This window comes from Etheostoma cragini, chromosome 8 (assembly GCF_013103735.1).
Source record: "Etheostoma cragini isolate CJK2018 chromosome 8, CSU_Ecrag_1.0, whole genome shotgun sequence".
Lineage (NCBI taxonomy): Eukaryota > Metazoa > Chordata > Actinopteri > Perciformes > Percidae > Etheostoma > Etheostoma cragini.
In genome coordinates, this window is record NC_048414.1 from 11,546,822 (window position 1) to 11,564,445 (window position 17,624).

The window sequence follows — 17,624 nt, forward strand, 5'->3', positions numbered from 1 at the left end:
TTTTATGCTAATAAGCCATCACCATTCATTAGCATTCCATTGATTGCCATTCATTTTGGCAAATAACTTTACATCTGAAGCATTTAAAGACTCTATTTGTTGATTGTTTATTTCTAAAGAAACAACAATGAATATGGTAACAACGCAAAAATAGGATTGTGTCATAACTACGCAACTGTTGCATAGTAGACATAATACCGTACAGCCTCTGAGACACATATTTTACATATCTATCATACTTTTTAAATAGTTGCACATTTTTGTATTCCCAACTTGTATATATTCAAAAATGTGTATTTTATTCCTATTATTATTTCTTGTATATTATATGTATTATATTGCATCCTAGTATTTAATTTATATTTATGTTCTATGTTATCTATCTATCTATCTATCTATCAAGCAGTTTGGACTTTCATTAGCTGTTTGGGTTTAATTACCAATGCATTTTAGTTAGCAACAATTAGCCTGTGCCTGTGTTATCTCCTTACAAACTGTATACCTACGCTCTTCTTCTTTGCAAGATTCGGAATGATAGAGATTTCTCTTGGCACAGCTAGAAGACTTCCAGCTTTCAGTCAGGTTGCTAAGTCAATCTATGTCGTCAAGCTCACTTTGCAGCTGCGCAGTAACGCCTAGCCATCATCGGAAAGTGCTTCTTCTTCACTGGTCTCCGTGGTAGTCTACTTCGTGTCCATTCATTTTACTGTTTTAATGTTTTTGACGTGGAATACCTTGCTGTTCAAACAACCCAAAAATAAATCTGTCTGTTTTACACGATTTAACCAATGTTATCTGTTCAAATTAAAAAAACAATATGCCCAATGGTAACAGTTCACGTGTCTTTCCTGACCCCTGAGAGTAAAAAAAATGACACTTGTTGCCAGCATATCATTGCAGTCCATGGTTTCCAGTTGTTGAACATGGTCGCCATCTAGCGGCTGCTTGCCTTAGGTACAATAACAATACGTTTTACTTCCGGGTCTTCTGGCAGATTTCTGTATTCCGTGCGTTTTGAGCGGATTTGATCGGTGGTCGCTGTTGTCTGCAAGTCTGCAGGTGTTTTTCATGTTGTTTTCGTGATGTATCACCAGCCTGTGCTGAAGAACAGGCGCACTCTCCTCGAGAGGGCAGAGAAATTCATCTCTGATATTTATTTTACAGACTGCAACCTGAGAGGACGGTAGGCAATTCTTTCAAGATAAAGCTGTACTGACTTTAACTACAATTAACTCAAGTAGCTACAGCAGACCAAACATGTTTTTGTAATTTCTACAGTGGATTGTTTAATATAACATAGTGTGTAAAAAGTTTCTGCTACAGGCGATAAGAAAAATGTTCATCACTGTAATCTTTACAGTGAGTAGTTTAGTTTTCTACTATATCAGATAGTACTGAGCTCAACATACTTAAAGCACTTTATGATTTTAGGTTATGTAAATAAGTTTGTCTTTTTGACTTTTTTTCTCTGCAGACTCTATGGAGACTCTTACCCACTGGAGTCCCTGGCCTCCTTTTTGTCCTCTAAACGGATCACTTTTACAGAAGCCTCCAAGCAGGCCTTTGCACCTTATAAAGTGGCTGATACCTTTGGACCCACGTAAGTAATATTGAAAAGTTATCACCCTCAGTCATATCTTTTAATTCCCTCTAAAAATAACCCACTCTGTGTGCTTGTTAAAGGTGGTGGACTTGCTGGTTTAAAGTTACCCTGAAAATCCCCGACACCTGGAGAGGGAAAGAGGTCCATCTTCTGTGGGAAAGCGATGGGGAAGCAATGGTTTGGAGAGATGAGCAGCCAGTGCAGGTAACGTAGCAGGAGTTTCATTTAAGTCAGGCTACATTAAAGTGCCAAAACGGAAAACAAGCTTTCATTTGTTTTTTTAGGGCCTGACTAAAGAGGGTGAAAAGACGAGTTACATCCTGTCTGACTGTCTGAAAGATGAGGAGCCACACAGGTTAGTTATCCAAACAATACATTGTTTATTGCTGCTTCTGTAACCAACCTTGCTTACTGAAATATTCTTATTTTCTCTTGTTCTTTAGTGTCACCCTCTATGTAGAGGTGGCCTGTAATGGGCTTTTTGGAGCTGGTCAAGGGTCCATGATTGCAGCCCCAGATTCAAACAGGAAGTTTTCTGTACAAAAGGCTGAGCTGGTGGTATTTAACCGCGATGTGCGGGAGCTGCTGACTGATTTTGAGATGCTGATTGACATCGTAAAGGTGAAGTTACAGAAGTCAGGACATGTTTTTCCATTACTTTGCTTTAGTTGATGTTTAATGACAGTAAACCTTTCTCTTCCGTCACAGGAACTTGGAGAGGGAGATCAACGAGGCTACCAGGCACTCTTCACTGTCAACGAGATGGTGAACCTATGCGACCCCTCTGATCGCAGCTCTTTCTCCAAAGCTCACAGTCTAGCTCACTCTTTTTATAGCCAGCGGAACGGGGACAGCCAGCACACTGCACATGCGATGGGTCACTGCCACATAGACTCAGGTCTCAGTTAATGTCTAAAATGTGTCCCTCTGAGTATGGAAAACTGAGTAGAAAAGCTGGCGTTGACTGTCTGGTCAGATTTGTAGTTTTGTTCACTAATTAGTGATCAGATATTTACTGATTTAAATCATAATTTTAACAATGTTTAACTATTTTATGCAGGCACAATGAAGGCACATTTCTTCTCTGGCTTCTTGCATTCACCTTCTTTTGTTAAAAGTAACAATGGATTCTGTAGTGGCAAAACAATATTAAAAAACACACTAAAAATGATACTCTGCCGTCTTTATCAAGTGGAAACTAATAACAAATGTGCATGACATCTTCCACTATTTTTTGTGAAATGAGTTAATTTTTCTGAATTGCTGTATCTGCAGCTTGGCTGTGGCCATACGAAGAGACCATTCGCAAATGTGGCCGAAGCTGGGTGACAGTGATCCGTTTAATGGAGAAGAACCCAGAGTTTGTTTTTACTTGCTCACAGGTGATACCCGACTAACAGTTTTGTATAAGCCTAAAGGGTTCTACAAATATGAGCGGCCTCAATTTTGAACTTGTTTTGCTTGACTGGAATATCAATATGCACTGCCAACTGTTTATTTACTGTACAAATTGTTTACATATACATTTTTAATACCGTAGGCTACTTATAACTGTAATATGCAATTACTTTCCACTGCACTTTAATTTGGATAGCTTCTGTCCAAACTTTATTTGTACTACCTTAAATCCATTGTTACACTTCTCACTTTAGCCTAACTTATTATATATATATATATATATATCTGTAAAAAATTATGTTTATAGTAATAGCCATCTGTATATTATGTTCACATTCTGTCTATAGTAATAGCCATCTGTATATATATTCATAGGACATATTCACCTGTAAACTCTGTTATAGTAACAACCATCTGTATATTATGTTCATTGTACATATTTGTAAAAATTCTATTTATAGTAATATTCACCAGTATATTATATTCAGTACTTATCCAGCTGATACAATACTGTTTATCTGTATATTTTATTCATAGGACAAATCTATCCATAAAATTCTGTTTATAATAGTATTCATTTCTATATTTATTCAGTACATATCCATGTCCTGCACTTATGGAACCATTGTATATCCTGCACTTGCTGCTATTCCACTTCTGGTTAGACCTAAACTGCATTTTGTTGCCTTGTACCTGTACCTGTGTAATAACAGTAAAGTTGAATCTGAATCTAATTCTTGTCCAGGCCCAGCAGTTCCAGTGGGTAAAGAGCTGGTACCCAGGACTCTTCTCCCAGATTCAGGATTATGTGAAGAAGGGCAAGTTCATTCCAGTTGGAGGAACATGGGTGGAAATGGTAAACCTTATCTTGCAAATCAATCACATTTAATGTATCTTGTGAATGTAAATGTATTATTGAAGCTGCTGCCTCTCAGCACTTTTTTATAAACATAATATCCTAAGTTGAACTAACTACATGTTTGCTTGTCAGGATGGTAATTTGCCTTCAGGTGAGTCCATGGTCCGGCAGTTCCTGGAAGGCCAGCTCTTCTTTAACCGCGAGTTTGGAATCCATTGCAAAGAGGTAGGGATTCATTAGAAATAGTGCTGTCAGTTAAACACCTTATTAACAACATTAACGCAAACCTATTTTAATGGTGTCAATTATTTGAACGTTCTTTTTGACGTAGCAAACTTTGTAGTTATTTTCTCATGCTGTTGTAACAACTAGTAACGTTAGAAAAACTACAACACCACACCGGATCTAGCTAGACCGGAAACAAAACAACAGGCACGCCGCACATACTTGTTTTGGCTTGCGAACCGGCGAAAGAGTAGTGCCGTTACGTTTTGCGTGGATGGCCAGTGCAAGATGTCAAAATGGATGGCAATAAGATTCTGAATGGAAAGTTTACTTTTTAAAAGTTTCCATATGGTTCCATTGACAAGACCAAAATTATCTGTGGGTTTTATCGTTGAACTGAGCTATCGTGGCAGCACGTCCAGTCTGAAACTTGATGGGCAAGCACACAGCTGATGCCAATTCTCCGCCCCCTCGTTAAAGTACTTTTTCACCCTTTTATTGATGGACAGTGTTACATTGTGTGAGAGATTATTTGCTCTGAGTGAGAATGTTACGTGTAAAATTGAACACTAGTATAAAAAACATTTGCACAAAGCAAGCCGATCCACTTTTCCACGTTGACAAGAGCATTAAAATGGGAGAATATAATGGGACAAAAAGAAATCAAGGGACATTTAGAATAGATAAAAATGTGCGATTAATTTCGAGTTATCTATGACATTAATGCGATTAATCGTGATTAAATATTTTAATCGTTTGACAGCACTAATTAAAAATGTTTACATAAACTGACTTGACCTCCGTATGTAATGTCTGCTTCATGTGTGGCATCTTTTTCATCGCACATGCATAATACAAGGATCTCTTTCTAGTTCTGGCTTCCAGATACCTTTGGCTACTCTGCCCAACTTCCTCAAATAATGCAGGGCACCGGCATTTCCAATTTCTTGACACAAAAGCTCAGTTGGAACTTGGTCAACACCTTTCCTGTAAGTAGGTACTGGGCACAGATTTAAAAACAACAAGAAACTAAACTTTTGGATTGTTAAGTTTTGATTTTCTTTCTTAAGCACAACACATTTTTCTGGGAAGGCCTGGATGGCTCCAAGGTTTTAACCCACTTCCCACCAGGAAATTCGTATGAAATGAAGGGCAAGGTGGAAGACGTGAGTAATGGTACACTGAGCATGATGAGTCTGTGAATTTTTACAATCCTCACAAAGCTTACATGCTGGTTTTCCTCTGCCCACAGCTGGTGAAAACAGTGAAGAATAACAAGGATAAAGGCAGAGCTAACCATAGTGCAGTGTTGTTTGGTTTTGGAGATGGTGGGGGTGGACCCACACAACTGATGCTAGACAGACTGAACCGGGTCCAGGACACAGATGGGCTTCCCAAGTCAGTTCCTGTCCCACACTTAAACTCAACAATCATCAGTTTAAAAAACCAAGCCCTTCAATACATTCCAATAGTAAATTAGTCATGAGTTATATATTTACTTTTCCTGGACTAGGATTGTTTTTATAGGGTGGGCCTGCACGTAGGCAGAAGACTCCTCCAAGCTTGATGTCATTATTATGATATGGTTTTAGTCATAATGAATAACAAAAAGTAGCATTGGTCACTCCCATGTCCATTTCTTGTGTGTTTCTCAGAGTCCAGATGTCCAGTCCTGACCAGCTTTTCTCTCAGCTTCAGGCTGACTCAGATCTGCTCTGTACTTGGACTGGAGAGCTCTTCCTTGAGCTGCACAACGGCACCTACACCACACAGGCGCAGGTAGAATAGAAATCTGTTTTGAGTCCTCACTAAAAGAGGAAATTTAACTTTTTTTAATAACAAAAAGTAATTCCTCTTAAATAAAATCCAAACACACAACTAGTCCAGAAACAGTAGCATAATAAAACTTACATAAACAAATATGGTGCAGCTTTAACACTCAGGTAGAGTGTCTGGGAAATAGTAAAGATTATGAATATGAATGAATAAATATATAAAAAGGCCGATTCACGTGCACATATGCAGGAGGGCGACATAATTACCGCTAACACAAAATAACAAGACAGACCCACACAACACCACATAAGAGGAAAGGTGTAACACAATTAGATAGTGTTTGTACTGTATAATAAAGTGCAGTTATTAACAGCTTTTCTTTATTGTTTCCAGATTAAACAAGGGAACCGGCAGTGTGAGACCTTGCTTCATGACATCGAGATTGCCAGCAGTTTGGCGCTGTGTCGGGACAGGACTTATCAATATCCTGCGGAAAAACTGCAGGAGCTCTGGAGGTCTGGATACATTTTTAAAGGTTTGATGATGAATAACTAAAGACGTGGTCTCTGTTGTTACAGAATGAACTTGGTTTCCCTTTCAGGCTCCTTCTTCTGAACCAATTCCATGACGTGATTCCTGGTAGCTGCATAGAGATGGTTGTGGAGGATGCACTTAGGTATTATGAAGGTATGGTAATAGCTGTTGACTAAAACCACAGCCATATCAATGTGTCGTTTTTCAAATAAAAAGAGCATTGCACTGTGTTTTAGTTATCCGAAGTGATGGTGCTGCACTGCTGCAGGGTGCCTGTGGTGCCCTGGGGTCAAAAGGCAACTCCACTGGCGTGTTAAACTCTCTGCCATGGGAGCGCCATGAAGTCATCCAGATTCAAGATGGCGCTGGTAAACCTGATCTTGGTATGTTGGATATTTACAATACTTATGTTGTTGCCTTCTAAACTACAACTGCATATCTGATGCTCTGTGGTATTTCTTGTACTGCAGCTTTGGTAAGAGTTCCCAGCATTGGTTTTTCCCCTGTCAGACACACACAGCCTGAGGCTCCAGTCACTGTCGCTCTACAAGTATGAAATATACATGTGTATATATATATATATATATATATATATAGATAGATAAAAAACATTTTTATTTATTTAGCTAGGTTGTAATTTAATTTGGCTAAGCAAGATGTGTAATTGCAGGCCGACGGCACTGTCCTCATGGACAACGGGATGTTAAAAACTGTCATAAACAAAGATGGCACTTTGGCGTCGCTGTGTTTGATCAATGCCAACAGGTACCGTAAGACCACATATGGCCATATTTTCTTCTACTGACTATATACAGAATTAATTTTCTTGTCTCATCACTTGGCTGGTATCAGAGAAGCCATTTCGGACAGCTGTCATGGGAACCAGTTCCTTATTTTTGATGATGTACCTCTGTACTGGGATGCTTGGGATGTAATGGACTACCATCTGCAGACAAGGTGCCAGTCATAACATCTATCTTTTGCCACCTTGATACAGATGATAGTATTTGCAGGTATTGTAGATATGAATAACAAGAAACTAACTGTAGGATTGCCTTTATAGGAAGCCGGTTCTGGAGGTGATGGAGCCTCTTCGTGTGGTGTCCTCAGGTGGGCTCCGAGGCAGTGTCAGCTTCACCCTCAGGATCAGTGATAAGAGCACTATCACACAGGAGATTGTCATGGACGCCATGTCTCCTTACATCAAATTCAACACAAAGGTACTTTAGAACTGTATATAATATTAATAATAAGTTGTACAATATGCTATCTGGAGGGATCTTGAGAACCACTGATGTAATGGACAAATTCTTCAAATCCCAAGAAATGCCAAATGTTTCATCCTCCAATTTCAGGTGAAGTGGGCAGAGTCACACAAGTTTCTTAAGGTGGAATTCCCTGTGCGAGTACACAGCCCCAATGCTACATATGAGATCCAGTTTGGCCATCTGCAGAGACCCACGCACAGGAACACTTCATGGGACTGGGCCAGATTTGAGGTACAACACTGTACAAGTAGATTTATATTAAGCTTAACATACACTGGTTTTATTGGCTATTTTGACATTGACGCCTAGTGTTCTGTTTTGGCCCTGCACGCCTAAACTGTAGGGCGACCATTAGTCCTCCAGCATAAGTTACCATAGGAACTGAGATTTGTTTTTTGCTTTATGGAACCAGATCCACTTATGAGTCCAACTAATCAAATTAAGCTTGGCTTATTCAATAAACTTGCTTTATGGGTGTCAGTGAAGCTGTCATAAAAAGAATGCTGTTGAAAGGCTTTGTGTCTTTGCTGTTTTTCATCATGGCTTCTTTCTCAGGTTTGGGGTCACAAATGGGCCGATTTGTCGGAGCACAACTTTGGGGTTGCACTGCTGAATGATTGCAAATACGGCTATTCAGTCCACAAGAACACTATGACACTGTCCCTGTGAGGTTTTTTGCAGTTCACATACAACAATTCTATAAACAGTTATAGCTATAAACAATTCAGCTTCACCGGATTTAAACAATACTTGCATCTAACATCAGATGTCTTTGTCTTAGACTGAGAGCACCTAAGGCACCAGACGTCAACGCTGACATGGGGACTCATCATTTCACCTATGCAATCATGCCCCACACCGGTAGGATTGAATCGTTCTCATCAAACCTTAAAATTCTGACTGTGGAACTTGTAATATGTTTTCTGTTTTGAATTATAGGCTCCTTCCAAGGTGCCTCCGTCATCCAGTCTGCATACAACCTTAACTTCCCTTTGAGGTCATTCCAGTGCGCTCCCGACACCGAGCCCTGGAGCGCCTTCTCCATCAGCACTGCAGCGGTCATCCTTGAGACCATTAAACAGGTATCCCATCAAATGCTAAGCTTGAACGAGCGTGACTTATCAACTCAGCCTTCTAATGGATGTTTACTCTTAACAGGCTGAAAAAAGGAAGAGGGCACTTGTAATCCGACTCTACGAGGCCCACGGGAGCAGCGTGACTGCAACTCTCTGCACCACCCTTCCGGTCAAGGACGCATGGCAGTGAGTGTTTCAATTTCTTTTTAATAGTGTTCCCCGCTGTCTGGCATCTTTTGTTGTATTGTCTAAAAACAAAACTCTTTTTTTCTTCCCCCCTCCATTTCAGTTGTGATCTCCTAGAAAGACAAGACGCCACCCGCCCAGCACACATTACATCAGAGGGAATCACTTTGAACTTTAGCCCCTTTCAAATTGTGTCACTTCTCCTCATCTTGTAAGAGATGTTCCAAAACCTCAGGGTTGTCCCAACACTTAGGCCCTTAGGGTAGAAACTTCATCTAATGTATCATTTGGTGCTGCAGTTTATTAGAAGACTTCAAAGTTGACTTTGTTACTTAATTAGCTCATTTTTTTGAACTACTCTAAAATAACGTGCATCCCTGTGCATAGATTTTGTAGAAACACATTTTATTAAAACATATTGAATAGTATAAAAACAGTCTGCCTTCCTTGTCTTTTTATTTACTGTTCTGTCTGGTCACTCTGCAGCTCCGCCTCTGTGGACCTGCAACAAGGACGATTATACTATTAAAATTATGTTTCAGTTTCTTTCCAATACTCCCGCAGTGGGAAAAAAAAAATAAAGAAACTTTTTTTTTTCTTTTTGAGAATATGATGAGCACACCTGCTGCTGGCTCTGCGCTGGTGTTCTTCCGCTTACGTGCAGTGGCTCTCTTTTCATGTTGAGGTGCAGTTACTTCTCGGGACTTTTCAGCCTTTTTGGTTCCTGCTTCCTTGAGACGTGCTCTCTTTTCTTTCTTTGGGGTTTTAGTCACAGTTTCCTGTTTGACCATCTTCTTTGATGTACTTTCTGAGCGTTTCCTGGCCACCTAATGAAATCCAACTAGTGTTAAGAGTTGCATCTGTAGAGTTCATCACTTATCAAACAAAAAACTGTTGTGTGTGTGACTGATTTGGGACCTTTTTCTTGTCTGTGTAATCATGGTCATCTTCTTTCTTTGCTCTCTTTTTTGCCTTGGGTGACTTTGAATCTATTAAGTAAAAATAGACAGCTTAGTTTATGCTTCGAATATTCTCAGATACAAGTTCTCAGTTTCATGTATTCAAAGTACCTTTAGGAGCCATGGGGCCGGGATCCCCCTGAAATTGGAACAGTAGGCATAAGAATCAATGATATATAATATTCTGTGCCAGAGATTAAAATATAGCATTTCCTGTTAACTCACTTTAAACCACATAGTTCTGCCATTGTGGTCCCCGATAGATTTCATTCCATCCACGTAGTAACACTGCAGCCATGCCTTAAAGTCAGAGTAGTCTGTTTTCTGGGGGTCGTAGCCCTTTCCACCTAAGACACAAAACGTGAGCCATTTGCAGTTTCACTGTACCGTCCTTGTGTGCTTAGACTTGCATGGCTTAATCTTTGAGACAAGCATATGCTACTGGCAGGATCAACCAGGTAGCCATCAGTCAAAACTGGATTGACAAAAAGCTGTGACACTGGTCACCCAAAAAAACAGTTGGCAAACTTTTCAAAGTAAAGAAAACAAATGATAACCAACCTAAGTTCACCACCTCTAGAGGAACTGTATGACACAGTCTGAGCAGGTCACCCGTCTCCCCTTTCACCCGTTTTTGTTTTGCACTGTCTGAGGTCTTATGAACAGAAAAAAGAAAGGCATTGTTAGAAAATGTAAAACGGTAATTGTTGAGCGTCTGATGATCTGAAAATTGTGAATCTCTAGGTTCATTCACCTTTGTGTCTGTGGTCTCGTTTTTCACAGGCTTCTCGTTTTCACATAAATCTTTTGACTCAAGGCCTTCCAGTACAGTCCTGGCGGCCACAAAGGGTGGGATGTTCAACCTAAAAAAGATAAAACAACTTAAGACCCATTCTTTTGCAAAAACAGAAAGGCTCCTTTGTTTTCAAAGTATGTCTGAATCACTCTCCCTCCTGCTGGACGCAAAAAAAACTAAAACTGAAAGAGTCATTTCTTTCATCGCTGGAGGGAAACAGAGCAGGAGACCTTTTCCCAGAACCTCACGGGAAAAACGTTTTACAGAGAAAACTGAGCTTTATAGTTTGACCTTCATTTGTATTAACAAGCACTACAGCGAAGATACTACCAGTGGCCTTCTTCCCAATCGATTTGTTTCTTTTAAAACTGTAAAGGCCTTCTGTTGGTCAAGGTCTGTCAGTACCAGGCTTCTGCCCCATGCACATTCCTGCTCTTTTTGTTCTTTAGAGCCACTAGTTACATCTAGCAAGTTACTACAGGTGCAATGGAGCCATATGAGAACATTTACAGAAATTTGGGTTGTCTGTCAATAAGTAAATGCTATAATAGTTAGGGATGCACTGATCCAAATTGTTCTCTCCAAATTCAGATTCTGATACCTCAACTCAGGTTTTCTGTCGATAACACTGATGTAGCAGTTAGAGGAAACACTGCATTTTATAACGACTGATGAAAAGCTGAAACGATTAGTTGTTTGCCTGAATAACAATCTGCAACCTTTTTGATAATTGATAAATACTTTGATAATTTATAATGATCTTTTTGATGATTCTCTTTTCTAATAAAAACAAAAAAAAGATTTCACTGGTTCCAGCTTTTCAAATTATATGATTTGCTAATTTTCTTAGTCATATTTGATTGTAAACCCAATATCTTAGAGGTTGTTTGTTGGACAAAACATGTCATTTGAGGATGATATTTTCAGCCATGGGGAATTTATTTCCTCTCTGAATAAATGGTTTGTAAAAAGTCAAAAGGAAATCCTTTAAATTCAAGATTTAAACATTTTTTTAAACACAGGACTACAGTATATTTTAAGTGGATTGTCATGTCTAAAATTTGATCCACTTAAGCTCAGTATCAGTGCATCCCTACACAACCCCCTAACCCATAGTGTGTCATCTGAATGGTTCATGTTCATCACCTGAATAGGATTTCAGCCCTCAGGTAGTTCCCGATACCGTTGAAGTACTTCTGGTTGAGCAGAACTTCACAGATGGGCTTGTCAAAGGCACGGTCAGACAGGTGCGACACAACCTTCTCCCTGCAAAGTTATGAACTGGTCAGTGTGACGGTGATCATTTGGTTGAGCAGGCGACTCAAGTGACACTCAGCATTACTAACCTGAAGCTTTCATACTCGAACATTATGCAGGGCCCTCTGTCAGGCTGCCACGTCCCATTGGGCTGCCAGCTGCCAAACCTACGTGCATCCACAAAGCTCAGCACTCTGCAGGGCGTCTCTTTGGAATAAAAACGCAGATGGGCATGTTTGGGCAACTCATCCTCTGTAGTAAAGCGGAAATAGCCCGACATCCCAAAGCGAATGACTATGTCCATGGGCTGGTCTGCTTGTCCTGCCTTCACTCGCTCTTTCAGATCATCACTCTTCATGGGCGTCAGTGTGAGCTTCACTTCCTTCCCTCTAGAAGTGGCAGTGATGAAATAGGCCTCACAGGTGAAGGGCACATCAGGATTCTTGCTGACTTGAGATTTTCTGACTGGTCCAGTAAACACCACTCCTGCGCACATTCTGTTCACATAAAGGCTGGCCAGGTGGAGCTCTGGTCCCTCGGGCATTTTGTTGGAACAAAAGAAGATCTTCTACAGAGAACAAAAGTGGCTTAGCAAACATTACACTACAAAACAAACATCAATAGCCATAGTATATTAAATGGGACACGTAATTATCCCCAAATTCCATAGGATGCGTAACGGCTGCGGATCGGCTCCGCCGTCTGTCAACACCCACCAAGTCCGTATTTGTTACGAACGGCTACGGCCATGATTGACAGCTGAAGTTTTGAGGACCCACGAGATCTCCCAAATTCATGTAGGATAGAACCACAAAAACAACTGTTTGTTTCCATCCAGAGGAATATAGAGGAAACAACTCTGTGCATAAGGTTGCGTGGGGCATCAAAGTCTTATTTCAACTTACCCAAAACGGGAAACTGACCACACCGTTAATAAACTTTTCACTTTGACAGACTCAAACTGTAGTCACATTACCTGCAGAGCTTGTCGGGATCGTCTTCTCTCATCAAAAGGCTTTCACAAGATGCTCGTTACCAAACATGTTGTAACGTCATGGTGGGCCACTCTTTGATCCGAAAATGTCGCGAGACCTCGATGCTGCCACGTTCGTTGTTTATAATCGGCTATTTCTCGTGTTTCTCATCTAAGTGGATGCTTCTGTCATGTTTTCTACCTAGTCATTGTAAACAGTGAACACTTTAAATGTGCTTTTCTTTGACACGCAATGTACATGCACAACTGGCGCAAACAGCCCGGCCCCAATGCATGTTGGGATATGTAGGCGTAGGTGGGAACTAGCAAGGACACAAATATATACGTGTTTCACATTTTATTGTAATTTCGTATGAGCTTTAGAAACACAAAATTGTGAACATAACTCAAAATACAAATGTTAATCAATATACAATATTTTACAAAAAAATGTCCATTCAGTATTTTTGTTCAGCCTGGAAATATTTCTACTAATTATTACTAATGTAGTAGAAAAATACTACTAAATATCAGTTAATGCAAATAAGGACTAAGTCATTCACATGACCTCTGAGATGACTAAATATAAAAATTGTACTGTACAAGATGTAAGCATGGCTCTTTGGGTAGCCTTTTTAGCATCATTTCTTTTTGACTCATGATCATCCTCATTGTAGTCCATTCATCCTAGTTTGGGCTTGTTTGAGCTCTGTAGGAACACACAGAGAAAATCATCATCCCAACATAATCACGGCTAACAAAATTGCTTGGAATTGAAGAACTTTAAGAAAAGAACTGCAATTTGACAGTATCTAGAACTAACCTGCAAGCAAGACTCGGAACTTGTCAGCGGAAACAGAGACAACAGTCGTCCCTGTGGAACCCGACTCTGCTCCTTGTGTCTGCAGTTTAAGCTGAATTATTGGTGAATTCACTTCCCTCAGCTCACTGGAGCTCAGAGTGTAGTCAATGCGCCATGAAACAGCCTCCAGTCGGCCCACTGCAATTCATCACAGAACCTCTCAGTCAGCAACCTCACAGAGGAAAACTCTCATCATCATTTATTTTGTCTTCCTCTTTGAAAATGACAAGAGAGACAGAAATACTTACATCTCAGGCTTGTCTCTCTTAGTTTGCCTTGCAGCGCCGAGTGCTTGTCCTCATATGATTTGCAGAGCCCTGTTGTGTGTTCTAAAGCAAAGGATGGGTTTGTGTGTAATTATTAGTAAAGTCAGGATTTGTTGAGTGCATACTTATATAAACATGTTTAACACACTATTAGAAGAAATACTGTGACAGCAAATGAATACAGAAGTAACAGATGATTAAGAGATAAGAAGAAATAGCCAGAAATTACTTGAAAATTAGTCAACCTCTATCAAATAAAGTTAGTTTAAAAAACACAATCTTAGACTACAATGGTTTTATACTCTCAATGCATAAGTCCCAATGCATTACCCCATCCACGCCACTAAGCATTGTTTGTACTATATATTGTGAATGGACGGTGTCACCTTCAAGTGCCTTTTGATTGTTTTGTTTTTTCTTCATAATTTAGTTACACAATAGAGAATTATGCAATGCACTGATCTCCAATAATAACACAATAGACTGTGATTTGGAGCCTGTATGTTTCTAGGAGAAGGACAATTGTGACCTATGGATTTTTTCCATAATTGGATTCCTATTCTGAGCACAGTTTTATATTTAAATGTGCAAATCTTACTAATGTATAAGTATAAGTCTGTATTCAGAGCCATTTCATTGTCAAGGAGTCCTGGGTATGTGTCCCTGGTTGTTAAGAACTAGTTAAAGAAATGTGTCAGATGTTTCTCCACCTTAGCTCTGCTTAAACAACCAGCCTGTCCTTACTCTTGGTCGAAATTGAAACATGGAAATATGTCTGTGCATGTGTGACTACAGAGTATACACCATCATAATCATTTTATACCAAACATGGGGATGGCCAGCGGACAAACCTTTCGGCAGACCGAGCTGCTGCAGCTCACTGGAAAGAGATTCGCTGTCAACATCATGCTTTGCGGCACTGGAGAAAATGAAGCTGAGCACAGCCACACTAGCTTTGATGTCTCCGCTCTCTGCAAGATGGATTGATGTCATGAATGCATGTCATAACACTAAATGCAATGCAAGTAGGACTGTGTTAAAGGCTTGTGTGTAAAGTGTAAAATTGAGATTTAAGTACAGTACCAGTAGTAGCTAAATATAATTAAGTAGCCTACATTCCTCAAGTACTCAACTTGTGATACTATATGCAGTACTGGTACTTCACTTAAGTTTTCAATGCTGCATTATTCTACCAGGTTACTCTACCTTACAGAAAGCAAATACTCTGCATTTCTTTCTACTCCACTACATTTATTTGACAGCTTCAGTTACTAGTAAGATTAAGATTTTACTCATACAACATTTGATGTGCTTAAAACATGATGCACTTTTATAGATATAACTAAGAAAGTAGTGTTTAAGGTCAGTTTACAGATATTGTACTAAGTCGTTTTCAATTGCAGGCCCTTTATTATAATATATTTCTAACTGCGGTGTTGCTGCTTTAACTTTTGTAAAATATCTGCAGTATGTGGAAGACTTACCAAACTTTGCATCTGCAGTTAGTTTTGTAACCTTGTCATACTAAGATAAAAGAGAAGAAAGCTCCGATTAGTGTGAGTGAATGGTAAATATACTGTGATTGAATATGTGGAAAGTGGTAGAACTCTTACATCAATGCCATCCCCGAGCAAATCCTTCAGCACTTGAGCACACAGTAGTTTCATTTTGATACTTGACTGTAACATTAGTGTGGCAGAAAAAACACAAGTATTAGTATATAAACACCTATAAACTGACACTGAAAACACGTGATTGACCTATATATTTACTCACAAGCTTTGCTAATGTGCTGATTTCGGCAAGTACCCAGTCTGGGCAGTCCAAATCTCCACAGAAACGGAATCGCTACAAGTACAACAGACAAGACATCACATACTGTTTACTGCACTGTTACACAAGTCAGTCCTTACACAAACTGCGACGCTAGCATTTACATTAGCTAACATTATCCATCATTAAACCATGGATGTATTACAGACGCTACCAACTAGCTTAGCCTGCTAGCTATCTAAAAGCCGGACTAAAACCCGATAGTTTTAAGGTAAATAATAAACTAAGACATGTATAAATCATGCAACTAACCTGTCCTTTAAACAAACTGGCTTGTAACAGTCAAATAAGTAAACTAGCGTGAAATAATACGATTGTTTAACCGTGTTTACCATGACTGTCAGTCAGCTGACCAGCTGCACACGGAAGAACTAAGCAGGAAGTATTTTCTGCTTCCTCACATCTGATTGGACCTGGGAAAAGTGAAACGCCGTGGTCCTGATGTTGGATAGCATCGTTGACTTTTAGTATTATCCTGTTTCCGGCCTTAGTTTACAGCTCAAAACATACTTTGCATGTGGTATCATTTTGATACTTCATAATCTTGGGATAATTGCTTATATACATGATTATGAATCATTCTATGTTTCAGAAGTCCACGACAGAAAATGATCCCCAATAAAACTGTAAAACATGACAAGGTAACCAGCAGAAGAAGGTTGAATAATTGAAATATCTTGGACTCTGTGGTGATTTTTATGTGTTGGGGGGAAGGTATATTGTGCACAATGTAAAAGGAAATACCAGTCAAGGAAATATGGAACTGTATTTATATCAGATGAGTAAGTAGATCCAGTAAACATAGTCTGGTTTCTTTGTTTACTGTATCTACTGACTCATCTGATACAGTTCCACATTAACTGATGTTTCCTTTCCCATTGTGCACAATAGTACTTCCCCATTTGTGGAATGCCGTTTTATAACTAAATAAATAAGTACATGAATACATAAATAAATATGCCTCGCAAAATAAATAAATGAGCCAATAAATACATAAAAAATAATTAAATATATAAATAAATGTAAATATTCGAATTCAAATCAATCAATTGGTTAAGTAAATATATTAAAAAGTTTTACTTTGACTTATTATATGGTACATGCATGATAAATCAGGATTTATGAAATAAAAGTGCCATGAAATGAGTAAAACTAAAACTTTTTAATATATGTAAATAACTAATTGATTCATTTATGTATGAATATTGGGCATGTATTTAATAATTTATGTGTTTATTGCCTAGGCCTGTTGAATAACACGGTATTCCACAGGTTTCCGGTATATCCGGTATTTGTAATTTGTATCAGGCTACTTAGACTAGCCTATTTACTATTTTAAGAGTTTTAAATTATGTCAAATTTATGTTTTCCCGCTCATTGGCCTACACATTTGTTATATTTATTGCACATTTACAGGTATAGTTGTTGTCATCTAGTCTTACCTTTCTTGACAAAACAGCCCGCCCACACTGACCCGTCCATTAAGGGTAATCGTTCACCGCGTAAAGCTCGCGGCAGTAAATTAAAGTAGAGTTGCATAGACAGACCCGTCGCCAGACCTCAGTCTTAAGGGGGACATAATGCATGGGAGGGCACATTATTAGCCTACAGTAGGTATACTTAAAATAATGTATACTCTATTCGCGCTGCACGTAATCATCACGTTAAACATAAACAACAGCAATATGACCAGATAGCCTATAGCCTACACCACATTACATAGAAGTAATTTTATGAATATCCATAAAACACT

General features: G+C 39.2%; 4 protein-coding genes across 10 annotated transcripts in view; 2 read left to right on the forward strand and 2 right to left on the reverse strand.

Moving 5' to 3' along the window:
* The first annotated feature begins 986 nt into the window (after positions 1-986).
* On the forward strand, positions 987-9,364 carry man2c1 (mannosidase, alpha, class 2C, member 1). The gene is made up of 26 exons (XM_034878191.1): positions 987-1,183; positions 1,475-1,600; positions 1,684-1,807; positions 1,888-1,958; positions 2,047-2,224; positions 2,312-2,501; positions 2,879-2,985; positions 3,747-3,857; positions 3,993-4,085; positions 4,958-5,074; positions 5,156-5,251; positions 5,338-5,483; positions 5,741-5,864; positions 6,255-6,376; positions 6,463-6,548; positions 6,632-6,778; positions 6,866-6,945; positions 7,066-7,160; positions 7,248-7,352; positions 7,459-7,615; positions 7,751-7,894; positions 8,219-8,328; positions 8,445-8,524; positions 8,603-8,745; positions 8,822-8,925; positions 9,029-9,364. Exons 1-26 carry the CDS (start codon positions 1,083-1,085, stop codon positions 9,138-9,140), a joined length of 3,069 nt encoding a protein of 1,022 aa, XP_034734082.1. The 5' UTR covers positions 987-1,082; the 3' UTR covers positions 9,141-9,364.
* neil1 (nei-like DNA glycosylase 1) lies at positions 9,278-16,289 on the reverse strand. Of its 5 annotated transcripts, none has more exons than XM_034878200.1 (10): positions 16,280-16,289; positions 12,027-12,489; positions 11,827-11,946; positions 10,639-10,747; positions 10,446-10,539; positions 10,110-10,231; positions 9,996-10,023; positions 9,844-9,914; positions 9,548-9,752; positions 9,278-9,427 (listed from the first exon to the last, which is right to left on the reverse strand). In XM_034878200.1, exons 2-10 carry the CDS (start codon positions 12,479-12,481, stop codon positions 9,381-9,383), a joined length of 1,251 nt encoding a protein of 416 aa, XP_034734091.1. In that variant the 5' UTR covers positions 12,482-12,489; positions 16,280-16,289; the 3' UTR covers positions 9,278-9,380. The 5 variants fall into 5 exon arrangements, with proteins under 5 accessions (XP_034734091.1, XP_034734092.1, XP_034734090.1 ...); XM_034878201.1 differs by lacking the exon at positions 16,280-16,289 and adding an exon at positions 12,843-13,189 and having other exon boundaries at positions 10,639-10,717; positions 12,027-12,505; XM_034878199.1 differs by lacking the exon at positions 16,280-16,289 and adding an exon at positions 12,914-13,188 and having other exon boundaries at positions 12,027-12,505.
* On the reverse strand, positions 13,464-16,303 carry commd4 (COMM domain containing 4). The gene is made up of 8 exons (XM_034878204.1): positions 16,204-16,303; positions 15,815-15,886; positions 15,652-15,717; positions 15,523-15,562; positions 14,890-15,009; positions 14,021-14,101; positions 13,734-13,910; positions 13,464-13,619 (listed from the first exon to the last, which is right to left on the reverse strand). The coding sequence occupies exons 1-8, from the start codon at positions 16,204-16,206 to the stop codon at positions 13,579-13,581; spliced, it is 600 nt and encodes a 199-aa protein (XP_034734095.1). The 5' UTR covers positions 16,207-16,303; the 3' UTR covers positions 13,464-13,578.
* Positions 16,304-17,364: 1,061 nt separating this feature from the next.
* sema7a (semaphorin 7A) overlaps positions 17,365-17,624 on the forward strand; it is a 9,394-nt gene continuing 9,134 nt past the window's right edge. For all 3 annotated transcript variants that reach the window (XR_004657479.1, XM_034878192.1, XM_034878193.1), the window contains exon 1: positions 17,365-17,405. The gene's annotated coding sequence lies outside the window, so the exon portion shown is untranslated. The remainder of the gene's footprint in view (positions 17,406-17,624) is intronic.